Genomic DNA, 26261 nt, shown 5'->3' on the forward strand with positions numbered 1-26261 from the left:
CCCCACAGGGGACTCTGTTACCACATGGGGAGCCTTTGGCAGCTACTAACTCAGGAGTCCTTCCTCTCACACCCCTGTTTGACTGTCTCTGGGTTTTCCCAGGAATGCCCCTCTGGCTTTTAGTTAAGTTTGGGGGACCCTGGCTCCCAGACAGAATCTAGTTTGTGATCGTCTCCCCCGACTCCCATGGTTCTTTCATGAAGAGGGATCTCAGAGGGCTTGGGATGGAGGCTGTTGAGGGGAGAAAGGGACCAGAGTCACCCCGAGGGGCCTGGAGACCATGGCTGTGTTTTCCAGCCCTCCCAAAGCGTTCCCCTGAGCCCGCCTACAGCCCTTCCATCCTGTTCCCTGGCTCATCCTGTCCATTTGGAGGACCACTGGATTGGAAATAACAGGCTGCCCGCCAGCCCTCTCCTCTCACCAGGGACACATCTGGGCCCCCGCTTCTCACCCTCCCAGAGGGACGCAGTCAGGCAAGGAGACAGAGGGGAGCAGAGAGCAGAACAGATCAGGGAAAGCAATTAAAAAGCAGGTCTCAGGGTTAGAGGCTGGAAAGTGGGGGACAGGCTGGGGCACCCAGGAGGGTGGGAAGAGGGGGATTGGAGAGAAAGGACCCGCACTTATTAACTCCAGCACAGCAGCCTGCCGCCTTGGTGTGCGAGGTGAGCAAGGTGATGCCTCCAACAATGTGCTGACCAAGGCCAGGAAGGAGGCAGGGGAAGGAGTCTTGGGGGAGGCGGGTGTTCATCTAAGAACACTTCAACAGCCACAGGAGCTGGGTACTTCTCACCAGCAGAGCTGGCTCGGCACAGGCTGACAGAGGATAGGAGAGGGACAGACCCTGGCCTGAGGCAGCCCTCCTCCAGCCTGAGAGGGGGAGAGCCCCTGCCCTCGAGGAGCTTCCATCCAACAGTGAACCATGGGTGCGCACATCAGGGAGCCCCCACAGCAGAGAGGGTGTCCTGACGGACCCTATCCTTAGGGAGACTCTATTCTGATGGGAGGTCATAGGTCCTAACATCCGGAAGCCCCTATCCATGGGGGCCCTTCTTCTGGGGAAGCCTCAGGCTGAGGGACAGGAGAGACCCCCTCCCACAGGACATGATAACACACCAAGAACTTCTCAAACTGATGGAACTGTGAGCCTCAAGTCTATGGTGGGGAAGGGCAAGGATGGAGGGACAGAGCCCGAGGGGGAGTCAGGGAGGTGAGAAAGCAGACTGGGAAACAGCCTCTACTCTCAGTCTCCTCCAGGGCAGGTAGAGATGACCCATGTGTGGTCCCTGGCCGACCCAAAGCCACGAGCAACTTGTGATCTGGGCGCAAATGGGCTACCTCCCACCCTCTCTCCCTTGGTTGCTGCCCCCTGTGTCCTGTCCACACTCCCAGGTAATGGTGCTGGGGAGATACGTATATGATGTCCCTGTCCACCCCCATTGGGGTCAACAAGACATGGCAGTGCCCAGGCAGTGCCCTGGCCCAGCCCCTGTCCCTCCAGGCCCACCCCATCGCTGACAAAGAAATAAATAAAGCTTCGGGTAGGTGTTGTTAAATGCAAGCTGTGATTTGTCGAGCAACTTCTGTGTCCAGCTTTCCCTGAATTTATCCTCCCCGCCACCTTGGAAGTAAGTGTTGTGAGTCCCCATTTTACAGGTGTGAAAATGGAGACTCAGAAGTTCCTGAAGTCGTCCAAGATCATGGAGCAGCTGAATGGCCGTGACCTCGCTCGCCTCTAGAGGGCGCTGTCAGAGCAGTCAGAAGCAACGCTAGAGCGTACAAGGGATGATCCTTCTGGGTGATAGAAATCTGGGGTTTGGAAAGCAGGCTCGCGGCTTTGAGACCCGCTCCCTCCCCACTGCAGGACCCTGCTGCTGCTCGGACACTGCCATCTAGTGGCCAGCAGGGCCTGGTTCCTTTCCTCAGGGAGGGGGCTCGTGTGGGAGGGATGGATGGACTCAGTAGTAACCAAGGAGTCAGCCCCTTCAAGACTCCCAACTTCTCTTCCTCCTGCCCTCGCATGAGGACCACCACGCTGTGCCAGGCACTGGAACGGGGTGGGGGCCCTAGGGGAGCCAGTGAGCAGCCGTATAGTGGCTTGAATCTAAGGCTGGCAATTTAGAAAACACAGGGCACCCTCGTGGGCACCCTCGTGGGTACCCCTTGTGGTACTGATCTGTCCCAAGAGGCAGGAGGACATCCTGGCGGATTCTCCCCCACGCAGGGGAGGGGCATGGAGGCAGGAGACCATCTCGTCTCCCTCTCAGCTTGAACTGGGTCTTGGCTTGGCTGAAGGTCCCGCCGAGAGATATCTGGGCATCCTCTCTCCCAGGCCTGCCGCTTTCTGTGGTCTGTGCAGAAGTCAGTCTAGGATTGGTTGGGGCTTGGGACATTGAGGCCCTCGGATTAGGGAACCAGGAGAGGAGAAGCCACAGAAGGGGCCTGAGCCAGACCAGGAGGGCGGGAGTAGTCAGAGGCTGGGAGATGCGTCTGCCTGGGGCAATGGTGCAGCATAGTGGGATCTAGAACAGAACCAGAGAGGGAGGGAGGTAGGGAGGGAAGGGAGGCGCAGCAGGGCGTCGGAGTGGGAGTGGAGGGAGGGGGGGCAGACAACTGTGTGTCTAACAGTAGGGCTTGGGTAAATTAATGCATACAGTGGAAAACCATGCAGCTGTTAAAATGATGATGCGGATAATATTTATTGATATGGAAAGATGTTCACAACATATTGCTGAGTGAAAAAAAACAAATTACAAAATAATTTGTACAGCATGAGCCCACTTGTAAAAAAGAAAACGAATTTATATATGTGGGGGAAATCTGGTAGTGTTTATCCCCAGGTGGTGAAATCATGGCTAATTAAATTTTTTTGTTTTGCTTATTTGTATTTTCTGATTTTTCTACCACGAATGTGTCATACAAAATAATGAAAGTTTGGCAAACCACCACGGCCCTATCGGTCTACCTCTCTGGTTCTTGCGTGGACATCCGTGGATAGTTAAGGGCTGAGTGTGGGGAATGGGTCTAGGGTCAGATGGAGATTGAGGGCGGAGCCAGGAAGCCTGGGTGACACAGGTCCAGGGAGGGGCCTCTCTCTGCTGCTGCTGCTGCTGCTGCTGAAATAAGCCTGGGTCACACACCACACAGGGACCTGTCACTGAGCTTCCCTGACAAGGCTTTCCTGTTCCATCTCCCCCCTTCCCCAAGATGGCTTTGCACTCACTGTAACTACATTTCACTGGAACAAAGAGAGAAGGCTGCACACTGTGACTTGCCCAATGTGAGCTAGATGGACAGCCACCCCTAGTCACAGAGACACTTGGGATGAGGGTCTGTCCCATCTTTTTCTTCTTTTAATACCCCATGACTTTCCCAGCTCTTCCACTCATAGCAGGATCAAAAGTCATGGGGCACCCCATCCCCAAGGGTCCCTTCCCCATGTTACTGTCCCAGGGTCAGCTGTGGCTGAAGACTTAGAGACCCTCACCTTCCCTCTCTGTGCTGGGATTCACCAGGGAAAACCTGGGCAGGCAGCCCATAACATGCCCAAATGGAGCGCGTCTCCCCAGCGTGGGGTAGGAGCTCAGGGGTGTGAGCTGGCTCTGGAAGCTGGGGAGGGGCAAGCAGCCAGGCCTTGTCTGCAGAGCTGGAGACCTGGCAGTGCCCAGCTGGCCGCCCCCACGGGGCCTTCCTCTTGTGCCCACTGAATGACTCACCTTGGCACAGACACAATGGCCGGGGGTGGGCACAGAGCCTGCTCCACACTGCACCCCGGCCCCCTCGGAGGCTTCCGAGAAGCTCTTTGAGCTGGGGGCTTGGGGGGCTGTACTCTGCCTAATAGCCTGGCATCTTGGGATTAAAAACAGCGCAGCCCCCCGGGGGCTGCCCTCTCCGTGTGGCGCCCTGACCAGTGGTGGAAAACAAGGCTCTATTCAGCAAGTGTCCAGGAGAAGGGATCAGAGGCCCAGGCATGGGCGGGGGGAGGGGGGACGTGGAGAGGAGGGCTTCCCAGAAGTCCAAGGGCACAGAGAGGTGAGGGGCCTGCGTGAGGCTCTGGCCCCCAGTAGGATCAGAACACAAGGGTGGACAGATCTGAAGGGTCAGGCTACAGGACGCCGGCCCTGGGCTCCTAGTGTTGACCCAGTGGCTCCCAGGTTCCCAAACTGACCCGTCCCCAGAGGCCTTTCCATCCTCTCAGCCTGATGCATGGGAACTCAAAGGAGATAAATCTCCAGTGTGAAAGGGAGGTGAGGGGTAGCTGGGGAAACAGGGTGATGCGGGAACAAAGATGGGAGCAGGGACAGCCAGCTCATCCGTAAGTGTTTTTTGTGTAGCTGTCAGGGCCGGCTCCAGACGGGGGTGCAGAGCGGCCAGGCAAGGGGTGAGGGAGCCCCGTGGGACTGAGGCAGGGGCTTATGTATGGTCCAGGGAGAAGGTCAGGGAGTGCAGCACCCGTGGCTCTGGCCCCCTCAAAGCTTCCCTATTCCTCCCTTCATTACCACCCCCCAACTGCTAGACAGAGGCCTCAAGTGACCCTCTAATTTTAGTATATGTGCTGCCGAAGCGAGCACTTAAGCGACCCTCTAGACAAAGGGCTGGTGTCCTGTTGCAGCCCACAGCCCTAGACCTCCGGGGAAGGGAGAGCAGGCAGGAATGCTGGATGCCCATGTTCGGACCTAGGAGTCCAAAGGTCTGCTGGAAATGGGGCTCAGCAGGAAACTGTAGTACGGGCTGTTTTCTGAGAGGAGGGAACACATTTGTTCTTTGCAAGTTCCCAGCACTTAGCAGGAGGAGCGCCGTGATGGGGTCTAAGAGGTAGAAAGCAGGTCAGAGTTTATCTGATCCAGACCTTTCTTGGCCCATCTTCCCAGGGAAAGGGCCTCCTGGCCCAGTGGTTGCAGCCGCTGACCAAGCATCCAGCCCCAGGCACAGCCCATGAGGACCTCTGTTGGTGGCCAGGCTGGGGTCGCCCTGCCTCTGGGCACAGGGACCTCAATGGAGTGAGACGAGCTCTCCCCATGGCCGAGATGTGGCCCAGCCCCTCCCCCTCAGGCTATGCCAGTGGGCGTTGCCAGGGGCAGCCTGGGCAGCGCCAGGCCGGCCCACGCCTCCATAAAGCCCTCACTTCCCAGGAGCGGCCAGAGCCCAGCCAGCATGGAGAGGAGACGCGTCGCCTCGGCTGCTCGCCGCTCCTATGCCTCCTCCTTGGACATGGTAGGGGGAAGCCTGGTCTCTGGCCGCCGGCTAGGGCCGGGCACCCGCCTCTCCCTGGCCAGGATGCCACTTCCACTCCCGGCCCGGGTGGACTTCTCCCTGGCCGGGGCCCTCAACACCGGCTTCAAGGAGACCCGGGCCAGTGAGCGGGCAGAGATGATGGAGCTCAACGACCGCTTTGCCAGCTACATCGAGAAGGTGCGCTTCCTGGAACAGCAGAACAAGGCGCTGGCCGCAGAGCTGAACCAGCTGCGGGCCAAGGAGCCCACCAAGCTGGCCGACGTCTACCAGGCTGAGTTACGAGAGCTAAGGCTGCGGCTCGACCAGCTCACAGCCAGCAGCGCCCGGCTCGAAGTTGAGAGAGACAATCTGGCACAGGACCTGGGCACCCTGAGGCAGAAGTGAGGAGGGGGCCCGGGGAGAGGGACCTCATGAACAGGGGAGATGCCCCCGCACCCCAGCCCAGCCCCAGCGGGAGCCCCTGCAGACCTGCACAATCTCGGGCAGGGGACTTTGCCTCCATGATACTTGGCTCCGCTGTTTCCCCGTCTCTGGGAGGATAGGGCTGGCCTTCCTCCCCGAGATAATGGGAGGGACAGGGAGGAGGCCCACAGTCTTAGGGGTCTGATTGCCAAGGAGCCAGAGTATTCTCAGCACCTCCGCAGCCGGGAGAGCTGTGCAGGGAGAGTCAGGGACTCTACAAGCAGGGACCCCACAGGCAGGGGCCCAACGGGTGGGGTCTTACGCATTTCATTCACTGGGGGGCCTGATGGCCTTGTGGGTCCGCAGAGAGGAGGAATGGGAAGGGAAGACTGCTGTGCACCAGGGGGCTGGGGCTCCGGGGGAGAGGAGGAGAGGGAAAGGGCCTGGCCTAGGAACACAGGTTGGTTCACCAGTGTGACCCTGGTCAAGCCGCTTTGGCCTGCAGGGCTGTGAGGCAGGGATTCTAATAAAACTGTTTCCAAAGGTCAGAGGAGATCCCAGGGACGGCGGGTTTTGCTGAGCTGGCAGGGTACGCGTGTGTGCTCTCAAGGGCGGGAGGATGAGTGTGTTTGTGTATGCAACAGTGAGTGTGTGTTGGTGAAAGCTCTGGTGTGAGCAGGAGCAGGTGCACTGGCCTTGATAAAACACGTTAGTAATGAGCTAAAGCGAAGGCCCTAGTCTGCTCACCCTCCGGGCTAGGGCTCCTGCCATTCCACTGGCTCTGGGCAGGGGGCGGGGGAGGGGTCTCTCTGGCAGCACCCTCCAGGGAGATTGGGGAGGGGTCCAAGATCCTCAGAAGAGCCTCACCCAGGGATGTGTTCCACTACCCCAGGCTCCAGGATGAAACCAACCTGAGGCTGGATGCTGAGAACAACCTGGCCACCTATCGACAGGTGTGGGGGAGGGGGCGGCGCGAAAGGAGGGGAGGGGAGGGGAGGGGAAGGGAGGGGAGGGGAGGGGAGGTGGGGGGTAAATGGTTGATGGCAGTTCACACAAACAGCCCCTAAGTCCAGCCCTCCAGAGCAATGTGCTGCTCTCCCCAGCCACAGGAGGGATCAGACAAGGATAAGGAGTGGGGAGGAGGAGTCTGGGGTCAGAGCAGCCTTTGCCCCTCCCTGCTCCAGGAGGCAGATGAAGCCACCCTAGCGCGCCTGGATCTGGAGAGGAAGATTGAGTCTCTAGAGGAGGAAATCCGGTTTTTGAGGAAGATCCATGAGGAGGTAAGGCCAACACAGAGATTGGGATGGATAGAGACAGAGAGCCAGGCCTGAGACATACTCAGAGAGAGAGAGAGAGAGAGAAAGAAAATGAGAGAGACTGAAGGAGACAGACCTAGAGACAAGAGAGCACCCTCAGCCCCTGGTGAAATTCACACGGACACACCCCACTTACTAAGAATTATAACAGACCTTGTTGCCCCATTTGTTATTTCACTACAGCCTTGTGAGATAGGGACCCTTCCAGAATGACCTCTGTGAAACAGAGGAGGACACTGAAGCCCAGACAGGATAAAGAACTTGCTGAGGTCACACATCTCTCCGATATCACCCCTACTGCCACCTGTCTCCATTTAAATGAAAGCCATTCATTTTAAAAAGACACCACTGAGCTCTCTGACTTCAGATTATGGATTCCAAGTCCATGATATGGTAGAATCTGGGAACCCACAGACACACCCACACCACAGGGACTCGGTCACTCACAAGAACACAGGCATGCTTTCAGGGCTCCTGCCTGGCCGAACCTGGGAGGGGGACACTATGAGGCCCCCCAAACTACCCTCTGCTCCCCTAGCCTAGGCCATGCCCTTTCCTCTAACCAGGACTGCCCCGTTTCCCTTAGCCAATGTCGGTGTCCAAGGGGCAGCCAGACAAGGGCGTAAAACCGTGGGGAAACCCCAGGGGCAGCTTGGGCCCCTGGCTGGCCATCCCTTCTCTCATTCTGGCCAGGAGGTGCAGGAGCTCCAGGAGCAGCTGGCCCGGCAGCAGGTCCACGTGGAGCTGGATGTGGCCAAGCCAGACCTCACGGCGGCCCTGCGAGAGATCCGCACGCAGTATGAGGCCATGGCGTCCAGCAACATGCACGAGGCTGAGGAGTGGTACCGGTCCAAGGTAGCCCTGACTGTGGGCCAGTAGGCAGCCCTGCTGGCTCCATACCAGAGAACTGGGGAGCAAGGGAAGAGGAAGCTGGGAGAGGACTGATCGTCACTAGAGTGACTGACCGTCACTAGAAAAATGAGGTGGCTTGCCCAGGGTCAAACAGGCACCATTACTTCCAATAAGTGTTTCTTTTCTTTTCTGTTTTTTAAGGATTTTATTTACTTTAGATATAAAGAGCATGAGCAGGGGGAGGAGCCGAAGGGGAGGGAGACAGAGGGAGAAAGAGTCTCAGACTCCTGCTGAGCATGGAGCCCCATGCAGGGCTCGATCTCACCACCCTGAACTCGTGACCTGAGCCGAAACCAAGAGCTGGATGCTTAACCGACTGAGCCAGGCAGATGCTCCCCCGAATAAGTACTTCTTTTTTTTTTTTTTTTTTAATTTATTTATTTGACAGAGAGAGATCACAAGTAGGCAGAGAGGCAGGCAAAGAGAGAGGGGGGAAGCAGGCTCCCTGCTGAGCAGAGAGCCCGATGCGGGGCTCCATCCCAGGACCCTGAGATCATGACCTGAGCCGAGGGCAGAGGCTTTAACCCACTGAGCCACCCAGGTGCCCCTACCCGAATAAGTACTTCTTATTCCTATTGTTATTATTAGCCAACATTGTTGTGTGTCAGGCCTTGAGCTTTACATGCATTATCTTACTTATTTACTATGAAGAAAGTACTGTTCTTCGACAGATGAGAGAACTGAAGTCCAGAGAGGTTAACGAGTTTGCCCAAAGTCACACAGCTCGTCAATGGTAGAGCCGGATGTCTAAGCCCAGCCATTGCTCTTGGGAGCCTGCATTCCTGATGCCTCTGCTGTCTGTGTCCTGGGTTACTGAGCAACCACTGTGTGCCAGCACTGCCCGGGGTCCAGAGACCTGTCCCACCCGGGGGACGTGATGTGCACCCAAATATGGTGTCTAGAGAGAACACTGCTGGGCAGAGTTTATACAGATGCAATGTGGGAGACAGGGAGGGTATCATAGAAGGGAGGGCCTTGGGGCTAGGCGGGCCTGGCAGCCAAAGAACAAGAAGAGAAGAGGGAAGAGGCATTTGGAGTGCAAGAAAGCACAGGGCAAGGGCCCAGAGATGCCAGCCCAGGGCAACGTGAGTGGCAGAAGCTGGCGATGGCTCCAAGCAGGTCAAGGCTGGGTGGAGCCGCGAGAGCTTCACTGCAAGCTGGGGAGAGAGAAAACCCAGGGTACTGCTCACCAGAATGCCCCAGCCACCGTGAGAGAGGCCAGGGTTCAGGCTCCTGGATAGTGCAGGGGATTCTGGGTCTGGGTTCCACGGCAAACATCATTTGGCCTTCATTCCCTACCCAGGCACTGTTCTAGGTGCTAGAGACATGGCAGGGGCCTCCTGTGCCCTCTGCCCAGGGGCCCCAGTCCTGGGGAGACCTGGACACCAAGCCTGGGGTCCTACTCATCTCCCTGAATTCCCAGAGACCCACTGGCCCACAAAGCTCCCGCGACGTGGGGCCCAGCCGCCCCTCAGCGTAGGGCCCTCTCCCCCCTAGTTTGCCGACCTGAACGATGCCGCTGCCCGCAATGCCGAGCTGCTCCGCCAGGCCAAGCACGAGGCCAACGACTACCGTCGCCAGCTGCAGGCCCTGACCTGTGACCTGGAGTCCTTGCGGGGCACGGTGAGCTCCAGCAGGGCCGCCAGTGGGGCGGAGGGGACCCGGGTGCACCACGCAAGCCAGGGATGGGACCGGAACTGAGGGCGGGGGCTCTGAAAATTTACTTGGGGGACAGCGGGGAGACTGGAGATAGGCCAGGACGAGCAGTGTGACCCCGCGCTGAGGCACCTGTCCACTCCACCCTACAGAACGAGTCCCTGGAGAGGCAGATGCGGGAGCAGGAGGAGCGCCACGCACGGGAGGCGGCGAGTTACCAGGAGGCACTGGCCCGGCTGGAGGAGGAGGGGCAGAGCCTCAAAGATGAGATGGCCCGCCATCTGCAGGAGTACCAGGACTTGTTAAACATCAAGCTGGCCCTGGACATAGAGATCGCCACGTACAGGAAGCTGCTGGAGGGCGAGGAGAACCGGTGAGCTGCAAAGCCCCCACCCCCCACCCAGTGGCCCTGCAGTGTCTTCCCTGCTGTCCCTCCCTGGAGTCTCCTTTCTCCCTTCAGGGACTGTCATAATCCGCCTGTGTCCTGCCCCCTCCTATCTCAGTGCTCAGCATGATGCTTGCCTAACACACAGTAGGTAGCCAATAAATGGTCAAGAAATGAATGGATTCGAGTCAAGCAATGTTGACGAGGCCACAGGGTGAGGACTTGGGTCAGCCCCCAAACTAAGAGTCTCACTCCCCACCCTCCCAATGAAGACTGGACTTCTTTTCCCCTGACCCATCTCTTTTGGTCTTGGAACTTTCCCCCCACTTCCTCCTCCCCCTGCCATCCTCCAGGCCTCCACTCTTGCAAATAGAGACTTTCCCCCTAGTGGACAACACCCAAGCCCCTTGCAGACTCCTGCAGCCCCAGGGAGCATGTTGGCGGCTGGAGAAAGCCTGGAGATGGGCCTTGAGGCTGTCATGCTAAGCCCGGACCAGGGCCTGGCTCCAGGGATGTCCTTGGACAGCGCGGTCACTCTTCTGCCTTTGCTGTCTTGCAGCATCACCATCCCCGTGCAGACCTTCTCCAACCTGCAGATCCGAGGTCAGTAGAGCAGGGCCTTGTGGGCAAGGGGTTGGATTCCTGCCCTTTCCCCCAGATGGGCTGCTACTCTGGCCTGGAGCTAAGGACCAGGGCAAAGGGGTCCAGTCCAGGGGTCTCCTTGGGATCTTCATAATTCACCGCAGAGCTTCCAGCCAGAACACAGCAGCCCAGGGCATTCCAGGTGGGGCTTGTGGCTGCTCCTGTCCTGCACCCCATTCCCTACCCCTCCACCCCCTCCTACAGCAGAACTGGGTGAAGGTCTCAGCCTCTGCCCTGTCTGCAGATCCCTGAGCAGGCTCTTCCCATCCGAGTGTTTTATGTTTTTGTTTTTGTTTTTGTTTTTGAACTGCTTGTCACTACAGGGGGCAAAAGTACCAAAGAAGGGGAAAGTCACCAGGTCACAAGACATCTCAAAAGCCTCACAATACAAGTTATACCAATACAGGCTCACCAGATTGTAAATGGAGCCCCGCCGGCTCTCGGTTAGCAGCCTGCCCCTCAGACTCTCAGACACGGTGCTTTTCTCATTTTCCCCGCCCTCCTGGGCTCCTTCCTCCCGAGTTTCCCTAAAGGGCCAAGCTTGTGTCATTTCCCCAGCGACCTCAGTGCACAGCCCAGAATGTGGCACAGGGTAAATGTAGGCTAAACTAGCCGAGCTGGCGGCTGTCCCAAGTGGTACGTCCTCTGGTGCTCGGAGGAGATGCTCTGGGGCCTCTGGGCGAGTGCCAGCCTCTGCCTCACCTCTTCCCATCCCTGGGAGGGCCCCTGGGGTCTTGCCGTGCCTGGTGGCTGGGTTCTCTGCTCCATTCTTCTGTCCCCGAGGCTCTGCGGCTCAGCTCAGTGCTGATTCAGCCCACAGGATTATTTCCCCCTGGACCGCTGCTCTTGCAGTGAATAAAGTTTTATGCTCCCTGCTCTTAATTTTAAATATTAGTGAGTGTGACATGTTACATTTTTCTCTCGGGGGCACCAGGGAGCTAAATTACTTCTTACTTGGATGTGGCCCTCAAATGATTCTTATCTAAAGGGGGACAAAGAAAATCCTACTTCTGCTCTAGAAATTGAAGAACATGAGCTATACATGGCCTAGGGGCCAAGTTCAGGATCAGAAGTTTAATCAGGCAGAGCAGGAGGAGGGAATACTGCCAAGTGCCAAACAGTAAAGGGTCAGTAGGGCCCAGAGAAGTGGCAGAGAGGAGGGAAGGAGGGACAGGGGAACAGGAAAGGGACCCGCGTATATTGGACACTAATATGTGCTAGGCACTCAACATGTATGATCTCAGTGAACTGACTCTTTGCTCCCACGTAGAGAGGTAGATGCCATCATCCCCATTTTGCAGATAGGAAACCGAGGCTGGGACAGGTAGATTAACTTGCCTACAACCTTACGGCTGAGCTGAGACTTGAGCTCTGCCTGATTTCAAAGCCCGTGTGCTCCTTCCTTAGCCCAGCACTGGCGTGTCAGAAGGCCAGGGGGCAGATGAGAGCTTGCAGAGGGACGGAAATGCAGCCAGACCAGGAAAATGGGCAAAGCACTGGATGGAGCGGTCAGGTCTTATCTAGCACCATGGGGATTTGGGGATCTAGGCCCTCTCTGCCTGCTTGGATAGACTTTCAGTCCCCATCACTGTGGGTTTCATGGGGAAGCTGGGTTGGGGGAGGATGTTTGGTGGTTCAGGAGCCAACAGGAGACCTCTCCTGTCTCCGTGCCTGCAGAAACCAGCCTGGACACCAAGTCTGTGTCAGAAGGCCACCTCAAGAGGAACATCGTGGTAAAGACCGTGGAGATGCGGGACGGAGAGGTAAGGGGATAAGACCTGAAATTCTGGCCCCGGCAAGCTTGGGCTGCCTCCAGGAATTTTTGAGGGCAGGCTTTGGAAGAAAGCCTAAACTGGCACACAGAAGATTCTCAGTCACTCAGAAGAGTTTCTGGGGAGGCTCTGGAAGAGGGGAAGGACCCTGGATGTAATTCAGTTCCCTGTCCCCTCCACTGGTGGATCCAGGGAGCCTGGGTGTAGAGGCCACCGGCTGGAGTCCTGATTTGGACTTTCTCACTGAAAGCCCGCAGGCTCCCCCAGCACCAGGCCTGGGGAGAGAAAGAAAATTAAAGTTAGTAGCTTTCACTCCCAACTTTCAACTTCTGGCTTGATAAAAGGAACCAGCAGGAGGAATAAGAAGGGGGGGTGGATTTGACATAAGCCCTCCCCGTCACGCCCACGACAGTCCTAGCCAAACTTACATCAGCTCGCCACGTGCTGGGCAGGGTGCTAAAGGCTCACTAGTGTTACCTCATTTCCTGGCGGCTGCGAGGCAGGAGTCCTGGTTACTCTCATAGAAAAAAAAAAAAAAGACCCAGAAAGTCTGGAGATTTCTCCAAGGTCACAAGGCCTAGCAGAGGTGGGTCTGGTGTCTGAGCCCCTGACTAGTGTGCTATGTGTTTTTCTGTCCCCTGCAGGTCATTAAGGAGTCCAAGCAGGAGCACAAGGACGTGATGTGAGGCAGGACCCAGCTGGTGGCCCCACAGTGGGCCTGAGCAGATGGGATTGTTGCCGCCTCCTCTGATAGCGGACTTCCCCAGACCCGAGTTCCCACCCACCCCGACTGCTCCCTTCATCCTGCCACCTCTACACCAGCTTGCTGCCCTAGACTCTGTGGGTACTAGACCCGCAGACAGTACCTACCTACACCCAGTAACTCCAGCTAACGAGGCACCCAACCCAAAGGTGCAGCCTGGAGGGGCGTGGCCAGCAGCTGGGGTTAGAACTGGGAGAAGTTGGGGAGGGCCTGGGACCCCATAAATCGCCCTCCACATCCCTAATCTCCATTGTCATGGCAACTGTTGCCAGAGCCGGAGGTCCCTGGGGGTAACTGGGAAGTGGGCCTTCGAGTTTCCTAGGGCTGCTGGAGGACAACAGAGACTCTGAGACAGGAAGGGGAACTCCCCATAGGCAAGATAGCCCTGGCCAGAGGTTTCTTCTTCTAGACTGACCCTGAACAGTCTTGAGAGTGGGCGGTGACATCCCGCCACTTAGGAGTCGTTTCTAGACAGAATGCCTGGTCTGCCCGGATCCCCAAGGAGCCTCCTGAGTGACGATTAAGTGTCTCGGTCCCACTGAGCTGACATGGGGGCACACTGTGGGCATGCCACGGGCGTGTCGGAGTGTGATTCTCAGCACTTGGGGGATCTATAGTGTAAGTGGAGAGGGAAGGGGTGCTGGGAAGGAGTAGACGGGGGCTGCCTGGCCCCTAGGTTGGATACAGAGAGCGGTCAAGCCCAGGAGTCCTCCCTCCATAAGGCTGGAGGGGAGGCAGGTGGAGATGGTGGAGGAAGCAGCTGGGAGGACGCCGGACATCAGAGCTGGGGGTTCTGGGCAATCAGGTGCCCCTGGGCCTGTGGGTCTTGGGAGCCAAGGAAGTGACTCATCCTCTTGAAGTTGCTAAAACAGGACAGAGGGGCTGCTGTCCCCAGGATACGCTTTGTCCCATTTCTAAAGGCCCCTTCCTTGCTGCATAACCCCTCCATCCAGGCCTCAGAGTCACTGTAGCTGCTGCCTCGAGACCCCAGCAGACATGGCTGGGTGAAGCCACCGCCATACATGTGACACTCTCCACCCTATGGTGACCTGCTGCTTTTCCCTAACCAAGGGTCCTTGTGGTTCCTCTCCTACTCAAATACAAAATGTACCCTCGTATTGTAGGTAGCACGCTATTTTACCATTTGGGAAGTGGAGGCTGAGTGAAGGCTCTGGTTTGTGCTCTGGTTTTCCATGGAAAGACCGTGGGGGACAGTCACAGGACTATCTGTGCCCAGAAGTAGGCTGAAAGGGCCCACTCCAGGGACCCCCTCGCCCCTTTAAAGCCAGAGAAATGAGAGTCCCTCCCTCTTTCCGAGTCCTGGTGCCTTTTCCCCCTCTCTCCCTCCTGCCACCCACTGCTGCTAACCTTCAGGGCACCACCGCAGCCTTTACTCACTAAGGTAAATAAAGACAATTGCCGTGGCCTTCACCAGAGTGGACGCTGATCTGTTCAGGAGAGGCTGGGGCTGGGGAGAGGGCAGGAAGTAGCCTTGGACAAGACTCAACTTGCTTACTGCTGATCATCTTGGGACCCCCAAGCCCCCCAGCGGCAGCCACCGGACAGATCCCAACTCCAACCCTGCTCCACATGGCACCCCAGTGCCCTCAACTCGGCCCCTCTTCTCACCTCCCAGCCCTGGGGAAAGCCCTGACTTTGACTTCTACTTTTCTCACCCATTTTCCCTGTTCTGGTCTTTACCTTTATTCCCAAACCTGCCATTCCAGAGTCGAGGACATATTCTAGGCTCCCCCACTCCCTCTTCCTTTCCCTGCTGCCCCCAATTCAACCAGCGACCACTTGGCAATCCTCCAAGGCAGAAAATAAAAGCACCCCAAACACTGTTCCAACATCAAAAAGGCCATTTGATAAATATCAGCTTCACTTCTTCCTTCTCTGAGCATGAAGTTGGAAGAGGCACGCTCTGGCTCCTTCCATACTGGCCTCCGTCCCCCATCTCTCGTCTGCCCCGGGCTTCTCCACCTGCCAGGAGCAGGTTGTAACTAACATATTTACACACACACACATACACACACACACACACACACACACCCTTGCCGCACAGCCTAGCCAGAGGCATCCGGGATCACTTAACAAACACATCTGAGCACAACTGGTCTTCCAAGCCGGGGAAGAGGAGGGGACCTAGGGGGAGTAGTTGGGCCAACAGCGAGATAAGTAACAGCAGCAGCGACAGAGGTGAATGGTGACAAAGACCGCCGTGATGACCAGGTAGCCTATCAGGGTGAGCTGCACGGCGGAGCGAGTCTCAGGGTCCGAGAATGAGGCCCGGTAGTGGCCTCGGGCTGTGACACCCAGCCGCAAGCCGGCGACCCTCACGCCCTGCCGCCAGCAGTAGTAGATGCCCCGGTCACTGAGCTGGGTGAAGCGGATGTGGAGGTGGTTGCCGTGGTCGATGAACACCCGCATGGACCGGTTGACACCTCGCAGGTACTGCGTGCGGTAGAAGTACTGGCGGTCCTTGTCCCAGGCCACGGCGTGCTCTGGCCGGGCCCCGGGGCAGGAGATAATGAGTCCTTGGCCCAGCCTCTGCTGGTGGAACTGGATGGGCACCTGAGGCAGCCAGGGCCGGCTGCCCACCTTGGACACGTAGCTGAGGATGGCCACCAAGCCCTCACGAACCTCCTTCTTCTCACAGGGCACCACGCAGCTCTGCACCAGGAGCTCGGGGGTGTGCTCCCTGGCCTGGGCCCGAAGCTTCTGGGGCACGGCCTGCGAGCCACAGGACACCACGTCAGGCAGGGTCCTGCGGAAGCGTGGGGACAGCCCCGGGCTCTGCAGGTAGCACAGGCCAATCCGCCACTGCTCCCCTCGCACCCCACAGCGGTCACACGGGGTCCACTCCCAGAAGGTGGTGAAGATGTGCAGGTTCCCGCGGTGCTCGTCTGCGAACGGCTCCTGGCCCTGGTCCTTGAAGGTGGCCACCATGTCCTCCCCGCTTTGGATGTCCACGTCGTAGGCATAAAAGTAGTCCCCCTTGCGGGTGCCGCAGAAATACAAGCCCGAGTCCTCGGGCTGCGCCCGGAAAACCAGCAGGCTGAACATGCGGATGCTGAAGCGAACCAGCATGTCGCTGCCCACATGCACCTGGGACTCCTCCATCAGCACCCGCCCGTCAAAGTCCGTGAGCACTCTGGTGTGGTCGCTGCCCAGGTGCTTCTGATAGTACCAGACCACCGTGGACACCTCCTCAGGCTTGCAGCGGCAGGGAAGCTCGAAGCTCATGTCTGCCAGGTAGGCTGCGTTGTCAAACATCAGAAAGGCTGGGCAGGGGGTCCGCTGGAAAATATTCTCCTGCTCCACAATTTCAAAGGCCTGGAGGCTCCCCCACACCCACAGGAGCACAGCGGTGTGGGCGAGGTTCATGCCCACAAGAGGCAAAAGTCAGAGGGGGCGGGGCAAAACCAAGGCACTCAAGGCTTACGGGGTTTCTAGAAATCCCTGCCAGGAGTGGTAGTCTCTAGGAGAAAGGACCGAGCAGCCAGGAGAAGAGTAAGAATCTACCGGGGAAGCGGCCAAAGGCAAGGCAAGTTTATTCCCAGCTGATGTACAAGATGCCCTTCTCGTGTTCTAGATGCGATCTTGAGGGAAAGACCATTCTAGAACCTGGCCCTCCCTCTCCTTTCTAGAACACTGGCACTCACCCAAGAATGGGTCGGGAAACCGGAATGAAGAGCAAGGGCATAGGTGCTAGAACAGGCAAATCTCTTGCCTTCCTGCTTTAGGCCCTGCCTGCCTGCTTGGTGGAATGGTCTTCCCTTTGGGTAATTCAGGAGTTGAAGAAGACTCACCTGCCTGCGCGTCTGGCCATCTGAAGCCTGGGAGGCTGGCCTGACCCAGGCTGATGGCTTGGGGCTTTCCCAGGCCCAACCTACACAGGAATTCAGCCCCCGAGGAAAATACTGGACCTCGAAGAGGTAGCATTTGATTATTTGCTGATTAAATGTCCACTTATTGATTTGGGATGTTCTTGTTAAGAGCTATGGAGATCAGTATTTGTTTACCAAGGAAGATTGATGATTTTCTTTTCTTTTCTTTTTAAGTAGAGGATTTAACTGGTATAGCCAGCATTTGGTTGGGCACACACTCATCTCTCAAGGCTGCAGGCTAGAGGTTTGGCAGACTCTAAGGGTGGGAAACGAACCTCTTTCAAGTTCTTGGGCCCTTGACCATTGTGCTGCTCTACATAGATCAGAATACTGAGCCACCAAGGTGGCTAGAGAGTGGGGAAGATTCGATTCCTGCATATCCTCTGTAAATTCCAAGTTGAGAAGGGAATTAGGGGTGGGCACTCATTACAGTCCTGTGCAGCCCCCAGGATGACAAGCAAGTTACTGGGGGCCTCTGCAGGTAACTGGTCCTGTCAAGCCACCTGGTACAGCACTAGCAGCTCCTGCAGGAGCCTTTCCTCCTCCTGGAGCTCACCAGGCTGCTCCTCTAGACCCCACTCCTTCTGGCTGAGCCCCTCCTTTGTGGGCCCGGGAGCCTGCAGCTTCTGAAATAGGCCTCTGCAGCTCTCTCTCTCCGCGGGGCTCAGCAGGCTCAGGTTCAGAGCGAAGCGCCCAGTGCCGGCCAGGCTGTGCAGGATCCCTAGCACCATCAACCGATCGGCTGGCCTCACCTGATCAGCCAGTGCCACCAGCAGCTCCCCTAGAAGTCCAAACCCCACGTCCGTCTGGAAGAGGTGACCCAGCTTTGGACCTCCGAGCTGCAGCAGGGCCTCATAGCGCTCTGGCCCGCTCTGCAAGTGCCGCCGCCAATCACGGTAGAACTCTGCGGAGGTCTCAGGCTGGAAAAGTGTTTTCTCCTGGATCACAAGGAAGGAAAGAAAGTCCCAAGCTCTTCTAGCTGCTCTGCGGCAGTGAGAGAGTGACAGTGAGGGGAGCCTGTGGGTTTTTGTCTTAGCTGTAGTGTTGCTCTCTGAGCCCCGGGTAGGATGTGGTCCCTGTGGGCCTGGTTTTCAGATCAGGGAACTGGGAAGGGACAGGGAGGGAGGGGGCCCCAAGGAACCCAGGCCACGGTTTGAGAATCTCAGTTGCACCAGGATTTTCCACTGATGAACGTGAACACAGTCGTGCTCTGTGAGAGTAAGTCAGGCTTTACTCTGAGCAGGGCACAGGGGATGACTGGAAGCCTCAGAAAGAGAAAAAGGAATTCAAGGTGAGTGTTAAAAATCTGACGGGGAGGGCGCCTGGCTGGCTCAGTGGGTTAAGCCTCTGCTTTCAGCTCAGGTCATGATCTCAGGGTCCTGGGATCGAGCCCCAAACCAGACTCTTTGCTCAGCAGGGAGCCTGCTTCCCCCACCCCTCTCTCTGCCTACTTGTGATCTCTGTCAAATAAACAGATAAATCTTTTTTTTTAAAAAGTCTGGTGGGCTGGGCCTCTCTCCCAACACTGACACAGAGGATTACACCATATACCATATAATGTGGGGGCAGAGCACCTTAAATCTGATCTGGGAGTGCAAGCCAAAGTCTGAGTGAAAAAGACCGCCTAGTCCATTTTTCTGACTTGTTCTGCCCAGTTTAACTCACACTCACTATCTGCTGGTTGCTTTTCTCTCTCCGATGGGAGGCAGAAACCTGCCTCTGTTGGCTTAACATGAGAAAGAAGGAAGAAGTGTGTGTTGTAAGAAAATAGGATTGGGTGGGGGGGGCGCCTGGGTGGCTCAGTGGGTTAAAGCCTCCGCCGTCGGCTCAGGTCCTGATCCCAGGGTTCTGGGATTGAGCCCCGCATTGGGCTCTCTGCTCAGCAGGGTGCCTGCTCCCCCCCCCCCGCCCCCACTCTCTCTCTGCCTGCCTCTCTGCCTACTTGTGATCTCTGTCTGTCAAATAAATAAATAAAATCTTTAAAAATAAAAAAGAAAGAAACCAGGATTGGAGGTTTAGGGCAGAGGATCCTACTGGGCAGAGGAGGCTGGGCCTCCCCTACCTGGGAGATTTCAGTGGCCTCATCCTGAGACTCGGTCTCTCGCTGAGTAGCATGACAGTTCCAGGCCACAGTCCTCTTCCCTCCTATCTTGTCCTTCCGCTCCAGTGGCTTCAGATGTGATGCAAGGACAATCCCCCTGTGGGCAAAGGAAAGAGATCGGAGGATAGACTTCATGCTATGAAGTGGGCGTGGCTGTGAGGTGGCTGCACTTTGCATGTTAGAGGTGAAACTTCAGCAAGCCAATAGGACAGCAACAGCAATGGCAACAATGGCTGATCATTTTGAGAGCCTCCCATGTGCCAGACACTGTACTCAACATCTTACATGTAACAATTTACTCAATGGTAACAATAGTCGCTCTCTTTTACAGATGAGGAATAGAGAGGCTCAGAGAGGTTAAACAACTTGCATGAGACCACACAGGTAGGGCCAGGACCGAGCCCAAAATTATCTGACTTCAAATCACATGCTCTTATCCACTACAGTTCACCAAAACAGGAGGGTCTGAGAAAAACTGCATTAAGCTGAAAAAAAAAAAAAGAAAAGAAAAATTGCATTACACCAACCTGAACTCCTCATAGGAAGCCACCCTCTGTTCCACGGCCCGTAACTTGGCAGCGTTCTCCCGTTTGTATTTCTCGTCAGCAGTGAGTGCAGCCTGTAGCTCTTTCTCCAAAGCCTTGAAATCAATGATGCCATTCCTTTCCATGGCCTGTTTCTAGGAAGGCAAAGGGAATGGACATCAGTGGAAGATCAATATCGGGGGAAGAGGATGTGTCTGTATTCTTTGCCCGCCTACAGTATGACCCCAAAGTGCTCTGGATAACTTTCTACTTATCTTGGAGGGTGTTAAAACAATCTAGTCCTCTACTTTATAGACGGGAGCTGAGTTTGTTACACAGTGAGGACTTGCTTAAGACTTGCCACTGAAAATAGAATACAGAGTTCTGACTTTCAGTTTGGAGCCCTATCTTAATTTTGTTCTCTGCCTCCAGAAGTATTTTAATTTTGGTGCTTCTGCTGAGGACACATTTGGATCTCAGAATTCAGTATTCAGTCCCTTCACTCTTCCATATGGGCTCACTCCATACCAAGTGACAGAGGACCTCCCACAAAAGCAGAACTATTGTGAAGTATACTCCTGAGCCCAGGGATAAAATTTCACCCATCATTCAGTGTTTTCAACGGGGAAAGATACTTTTCATCCAAACCAGATGCAATGACTGAATAGGAAGTCAGGCAAAAGTGGCAGAGGAAGGGGTTTAGGGATCTCCGTTCCCAATTCCTCGGTCCAGACCAGGTCTGGATCACAGATCTGTAGGTTCTTGAGCAACCTCTTTAGTTCGGCCACTGTACTTCTGCACCCTCTGAGTATGTGAGGCTGATTGATCCGTTCTACAGGGAAATCATCTGTATGAGTGCTAGTGAGGGCTCTGGCTTTTACTTCCTGTGAGACCTCCCTGAACCTCAGACGCGCGCTGAGCTAGTTTGTGGCCAGCCGTAGGGCAGGGAAGCAGGAGGTCTGCTACCAAACCCATACCTTTTCCCTCCACCCCGGCGTGGGTGAACGAACACCGAGAAAGGGGCGGGGCAGGCTAGGAACTGAACTCAGATGTCTCGACTCCTGTCCAGTTCTGAGCCCTCCCCAGACTGAAGAGAGAAAACAACTAACCCTTCCGCCCCCCAGCACTTCACCCCAGAACCTCAGGCCTAGGTTTCCTTGCTTTCCTTAGGAATACTTAGATGAGAACCGCACAGCTCAGCGTAGACCACGCCCAGCAGCTCTGGTTGCTCAGCAACTGCTCAAACAGCCTGACCACGTGATCGTCCCGAAGGCCCCCTTTCAGGGTGGCTCCGAAGCGCCTGACCAGATTCTTGCCTCCTAAGGCTTCGGTCTTTTTGGAGCAGCCTTGGTTTGAGGGCCCACAACCCCACGTCGCTGGTGTCTGGATACGTGGTTGGCATTCCTCCCAGCCGGTCCTCAGGCATAGGGCTGTCCTCGGGGCAGAAACGCGACGGCAGCGTCTGCGGGGTCCTTCCTGACGGCGGGCGCAGCGGAGCGGCGGCGTGTGGCGGAAGCGCGGTCTCCGGCGGCGGACTTGGAGCTTTAGGCAGGTGAGCTGGCGCTGGTCAGCGACGGGGGAAAGTTGCTCCGGTTGGGGTGGGAAATTAAATAATGTCAGATCTGCAAAAGACGTTGTAGGTTTTCTGTCCCCTTTCACGTTACGGATGGGTAAACTGAAACGTGGGAAAGGGAATGAAAGACTCTCCCCACTACCCGCCATCCCCCCCCCGCCCCAGCACATATCTTGATTCCAGGGTTCCCTCATTGTTCCTTCCCTGGACAGGGGTCGTTGTTTTACTCCCTCTTCCATCTGTGCCTTCTTCACCCCTTCTCTACCAAGCTCCCTCCGTCCTTATTGTGTATTCGTTTGAGAGCCGGTGTTCTAGCGGGAAGCTGCAGTGAGGTTTGGTGACTAGTTTTATGCAACTGTGGGCAAGTCAGCTATCTTTTCTGTGCCTTGTAGGAGCCATTCACTCATTCAACAAAAACTTATCGAGGTTTCGTTTTGTGCCAGCACAGTTCTAAGAGAAAAAAAAAAAAAATCCTTTGCTTAAATTGTAGTTGGGGAGATGATAGTGAAAGTAACGTGAATAGGTAAATGTGAGCGAGGGACTAGTACTACTACCAATAAAGTAATAATAAAACCGTTAAAGTGGGGGGGGGGGTTGGAGAGTGTGTTGAGAGGACTGTTTTATGGTGACATTCTCAGAAGTGACGTTTTAGTAGGGACCTGAGTGAAACAATAGAACAAAGTATAAATATCTAAGGGAAGAGCATTTCAGAAAAGAGTTTCAAGTACAGCGTCCCTGGAGCAGAAATGAGCTTTATTTGTCCTACGAGCAGCCTTTTATAAAAATGTATGCAGGCACTTCATGGATCTTGGAAGAATGAAATGAGCACAGATGTGATAGCTCTTGGGAAATACAAAGAATCCCTAATATGAAAGTTTCCATTATAATTTACATGTAATTACAAGGCCCTGAAGCCAGTCCTTTACTTGGATAAATACCGCTATCTCAAAATTAAATATTCTGTTCAGTTAACATCCAGTTCCTGCTTATGCAAGGCACTATGTTGGGCATTGGCAGGAAGGCACAAGGAACACAGGGTTCCTGTATTCAAGAATGGCCAAAAAATAATGCTTGTTGACATTTATTGAGCTGAGAATTGTGATAAGTTGTTTACACAGACTATTTTGCTGTAAGTCTGAAAACTTTATGCAGTGGGGATTACTCGCTCCATTTTCCAGTTAAGGAAATAGATTTGGAGAAGTGAAGTAATTAACCTGAAAGTACCTCGTATAAGTGACAAAGTTAGGATTCAAGTCTAGGCCTTTCAACCCCAGAGCCCTAACCCTTACACGACCTCTGGCTTGTTGTTTATTAGTTATAAACTGTAGGGTTGTTGGGGGAGGGTAATTATTAGTTAACTGCCATTTAAGGCAGAATTAAATGCTGATTAAGGTATGAAAGGCTATAGCAGTGTAGGGGAATGAGAAATTGAGAATCTAGAATGATTCTCCTCTTTGAAGGAGGTGGCATTTGAATTTTTACTTTGGATAGAATTTCAGTAATTGAAGTGCAGAAAACCCACAGAATACGTAAGAATTACAAAGAGAAAACAAATAACTTTATATTGGAAAAGGTTGGCAGATACTACCATGATCAAGTAATTTAATTAACATCACTACTAATGGGACAGATTAAAATCATGTACCATCTGATAGGAGATGTACTGAAAAGAACACCGCATTACTTCTGAGGTATCCCTGCCAAAAATGCAAAACCTAACTCCAATCATGAGGAAACAGACATACCCAAATTAAGGGATATTTTGCAAAAATCAGTCTCCTGTAATCTTCAAAAGCGTCAGGTCGTAAAAGTCAAGGAGAGACTGAGGAGCTGTTCCTGAGTACAGGAGACTAAACACACGACCGTTAAATGGAAACATGTGATCCTGGATTGGAACCTTTGCTGTGCAGGACATTACTAGAACACTTTGTTCTAAGGGCACCTCGGTGGCTGTTAAGTGTCCAACTCTTGATCTCAGCTCAGGTCTTGATATCAGGGTCATGAGTTCAAGCCTCGTGTTGGACTCCACACTGGGCATGCAGAGCTTACTTTAAAAAAAAAAAAAAAAGAAAAAGGAAGAAGTTTTTTTCTAATAATGGAGATCTGTGGATTAGGTGGTAGTAACATGTCACTATTAATTTTCTGATTTTGATTGTCATATTGTGGTTATGTGGGAAAATGTCCTGGTTTGTAGGAATCACACTAAAGCAGGGGTTGGCAAACTTTCTACCAAGGGCCAGATAGTAAATATTTTAGGCTTTGTGGGCCATATGGTCTCAGTTACAACTACTCAACTTTGCTGTTACAGTGTGAAAGCAGCCACAGACATTATAAATGAATGAGCCTGGCTGTGTTCCAATAAAGCTGTTTTTTTAGATGCTGAAATTTGAATTTTATATAATTTGCACATATCATGAAATATTCTTTTGATATTTTTCAACTATTTAAAAATGTAAAAGGCATTTCTAGCTTGGGGGCTGTGTGAAAACAGGCAGCAGGCCATGTTGGCCCCAGGCCATAGTTTGCCAACTCCTGCATTCAAGTATTAGGAGGTGATGAAGCACTGTGTCAGCAACTATCCTTGAGTCATTTAGGAAAAAGAAAAATATTTGTGCTACTTTGCAACTTTCCGGTATTAAGTTAAAAAATTTTTTAGTGTTATATAAGAGTGGGAGAAGAGAATGTAAACAGGTAGAACCATGAGGACGGTAAAGTACAGAGCTTTGGGAGGAGCCGCCAGTAGGCTGGTCTAACTGGAAAGGAGATGTGTTGAAGGGATATGGTCAACCATAAGGTTAGAAATGTGGGGCCGTGTTGTGGAAGCCTTGGTTACCTTGCCGGAATCTAACGCTTCTTTTCCTTGAATTTTAGCATCATGGATACCGACTTGTATGATGAGTTTGGGAATTATATTGGGCCAGAGCTTGATTCTGATGAAGATGATGATGAATTGGGCAGAGAGACCAAAGATCTTGATGAGGTAAAACAAATACATTGCTGTTTTCATCTCTCTCTTTAAAAAAAAAAATTAAAAAGACACTGTATCCTCTGTGCTCCCATAATATCCTGTGTACATCTCTCACATTGTACCTTTTATTTTTTTTAAAGATTTTATTTATTTATTTGAAGAGAGAGATGACAAGTAGGCAGAGAGGCAGGAAGAGAGAGAGAGAGAGGGAAGCAGGCTCCCTCCTGAGCAGAAAGCCCGATGTGGGACTCGATCCTAGGACCCTGAGATCATGACCTGAGCTGAAGGCAGCGGCTTAACCCACTGAGCCACCCAGGCGCCCTGTACCTTTTAAATATATGACTTGTTGGGGTCTTATTCTGCCCATACAAAGCTTAGCTACTGAAAGTCCGAAAGGGGATATAAGGTAGTTTCATGCATGGGGTGGTTTTTTTGTTTTTGTTTTTGTTTTTTGTATTTTAAAGATTTTGTTTATTTGACAGAGGTGGACACAACAAGAGAGGGAGCACAAGCATGGAGAATGGGAGAGGGTGAAACAGGCTTCCCGCAGAGCAGGAAGCCCATTGTGGGGCTCAATCACATCCAGGACCCTGGGATCATGACCTGAACTGAAGGCAGATGCTTAGCAACCCACCCAGGCACCCCCAGGTGTTTTTATAATACAAGCTCTGGTTCACGGTAATAGCTCTCCTTCCGTTTACCTGAAGTTTTTTTGGACAGTTAATGAGTAATACCAACTTAGAAAAGGTAGTCCGTTTTTCCAAGTGCAGCTGCACTGACAACTTCCTCATAAGCTTGGGTTTTGAAAGGTGAATAAAAGCAATAGAAAGGGAAGATACAGGGGTGCCTGGGTGGCTCAGTCGCTTAACCGTTTACCTTCGGCTCAGGTCATGATCCCAGGGTCCTGGGATGGACCTGCATCCAGCTCCCTGCTCAGTTGGGAGTCTGTTTCTCCCTCTGCCCCTCCCCACTCATGCTCACACTGTCTCCCTCTCTCTCTAATTAAAAAAAAAAAAAAAAAGAGGGGAAGGATGGTACAGATTCTCACGACTCCCTTCGGGAGAGTTATGGAGGATGAGTCCAGAGTGATCTGAGGCTTGCAGAAGACATCAGAGGTTAGCAGTGTTCAGAACAAGATGAACAAAAAGTTGGGACGCCTGGGTGGCTCAGTTGGTTGGACGACTGCCTTAGGCTCAGGTCATGATCCTGGAGTTCCCGGATCGAGTCCCACATCAGGCTCCCAGCTCCATGGGGAGTCTGCTTCTCCCTCTGACCTTCTCCTCGCTCATGCTGTCTCTCACTGTCTCTCTCTTAAATAAATAAATAAAATCTTTAAAAAAAAAAAAAAAAAAAAGATGAACAAAAAGTAGACGGGCCCACTGCTGATCAATGGAGGTGTGAGACTAATAGGATGGCAGGAAGGCAGAGCCAAAGTCCTGGCTGCTGTCTGCTCCTTTAGGGAAAATGTCCTTCAAATTAGAAAAAATAGAATAAACATCGGAAGAAGAACATTGAAGGTGAGGTAAAAAGAGAGCATCTTGAAGCTTTAGGTGTGTTCAAGTCTTCATGCCCAGATGAATTATTTCCTGGGTTGGCATGGTGGGGGAGACCTGGCAGAGGTAAGCTGAGAGAGCCATTGTGGTCATCTTTAGTAAACTGGGGAATGGCTGTGGTGCTAGCAAGTGAATCAGGCAGCTTTTCTACTTTTCAAAGATGGAGATATGGCACTACGTTTCCAGAAACTACCGACTAGTGGGGCTCCAGGGTGGCTCAGTTGTTAAGCATCTGCCTTAAGCTCAGGTCATGATCCCAGAGCCCCTAAATCGGGCTCCCTGCTTAGCCAGAGGCCTGCTTTTCCCTCTCCCACTCCCCTTGCTCATGTTCCCTCTCTTGCTGTGTCTCTCTCTGTCAAATAAATAAAATCTTAAAAAAAAAGAAAGAAAAAGAAAAGAAAGAAACTACCAAGTAGTATGTGTAATGTATATCCACGGTAAAAATGATGGAAGGAATTTTAAAACAAATGATTGTTGCAGTCTTAGGAAGCTCATATGAGTTTTATAAAAATGATTTTCCTCGGGGTGCCTGGGTGGCTCAGTGGGTTAAGCCTCTGCCTTCGGCTCAGGTC

The 26261-nt window shown here is 53.7% G+C and overlaps 4 protein-coding genes across 9 annotated transcripts in view; 2 read left to right on the forward strand and 2 right to left on the reverse strand.

Moving 5' to 3' along the window:
- The first annotated feature begins 5116 nt into the window (after window positions 1-5116).
- Window positions 5117-14511, forward strand: GFAP (glial fibrillary acidic protein). Of its 2 annotated transcripts, XM_059149067.1 has the most exons (10): window positions 5117-5612; window positions 6527-6587; window positions 6819-6914; window positions 7644-7805; window positions 9360-9485; window positions 9671-9891; window positions 10463-10506; window positions 10869-10988; window positions 12223-12308; window positions 12962-14511. In XM_059149067.1, exons 1-10 carry the CDS (start codon window positions 5152-5154, stop codon window positions 13001-13003), a joined length of 1419 nt encoding a protein of 472 aa, XP_059005050.1. In that variant the 5' UTR covers window positions 5117-5151; the 3' UTR covers window positions 13004-14511. The 2 variants fall into 2 exon arrangements, with proteins under 2 accessions (XP_059005050.1, XP_059005051.1); XM_059149068.1 differs by lacking the exon at window positions 10869-10988 and having other exon boundaries at window positions 5119-5612.
- A 413-nt stretch (window positions 14512-14924) lies between these two features.
- On the reverse strand, window positions 14925-16485 carry FAM187A (family with sequence similarity 187 member A). The gene has a single exon (XM_059149069.1). The coding sequence runs from the start codon at window positions 16465-16467 to the stop codon at window positions 15226-15228; it is 1242 nt and encodes a 413-aa protein (XP_059005052.1). The 5' UTR covers window positions 16468-16485; the 3' UTR covers window positions 14925-15225.
- Window positions 16486-16610: 125 nt separating this feature from the next.
- CCDC103 (coiled-coil domain containing 103) lies at window positions 16611-20855 on the reverse strand. Of its 5 annotated transcripts, none has more exons than XM_059149074.1 (4): window positions 20789-20855; window positions 19599-19750; window positions 19033-19168; window positions 16611-17908 (listed from the first exon to the last, which is right to left on the reverse strand). In XM_059149074.1, the coding sequence occupies exons 2-4, from the start codon at window positions 19739-19741 to the stop codon at window positions 17465-17467; spliced, it is 723 nt and encodes a 240-aa protein (XP_059005057.1). In that variant the 5' UTR covers window positions 19742-19750; window positions 20789-20855; the 3' UTR covers window positions 16611-17464. The 5 variants fall into 5 exon arrangements, with proteins under 5 accessions (XP_059005057.1, XP_059005055.1, XP_059005054.1 ...); XM_059149072.1 differs by having other exon boundaries at window positions 20736-20815; XM_059149071.1 differs by having other exon boundaries at window positions 20705-20808.
- A 3187-nt stretch (window positions 20856-24042) lies between these two features.
- The window catches only part of EFTUD2 (elongation factor Tu GTP binding domain containing 2), a 37981-nt gene continuing 35762 nt past the window's right edge, over window positions 24043-26261 (forward strand). The window contains exon 1 of the mRNA XM_059148490.1: window positions 24043-24148. Within this exon, the coding sequence (XP_059004473.1) occupies window positions 24044-24148 (105 nt within the window). The 5' untranslated portion in view covers window position 24043. The remainder of the gene's footprint in view (window positions 24149-26261) is intronic.

This window comes from Mustela lutreola, chromosome 15 (assembly GCF_030435805.1).
Source record: "Mustela lutreola isolate mMusLut2 chromosome 15, mMusLut2.pri, whole genome shotgun sequence".
NCBI lineage: Eukaryota > Metazoa > Chordata > Mammalia > Carnivora > Mustelidae > Mustela > Mustela lutreola.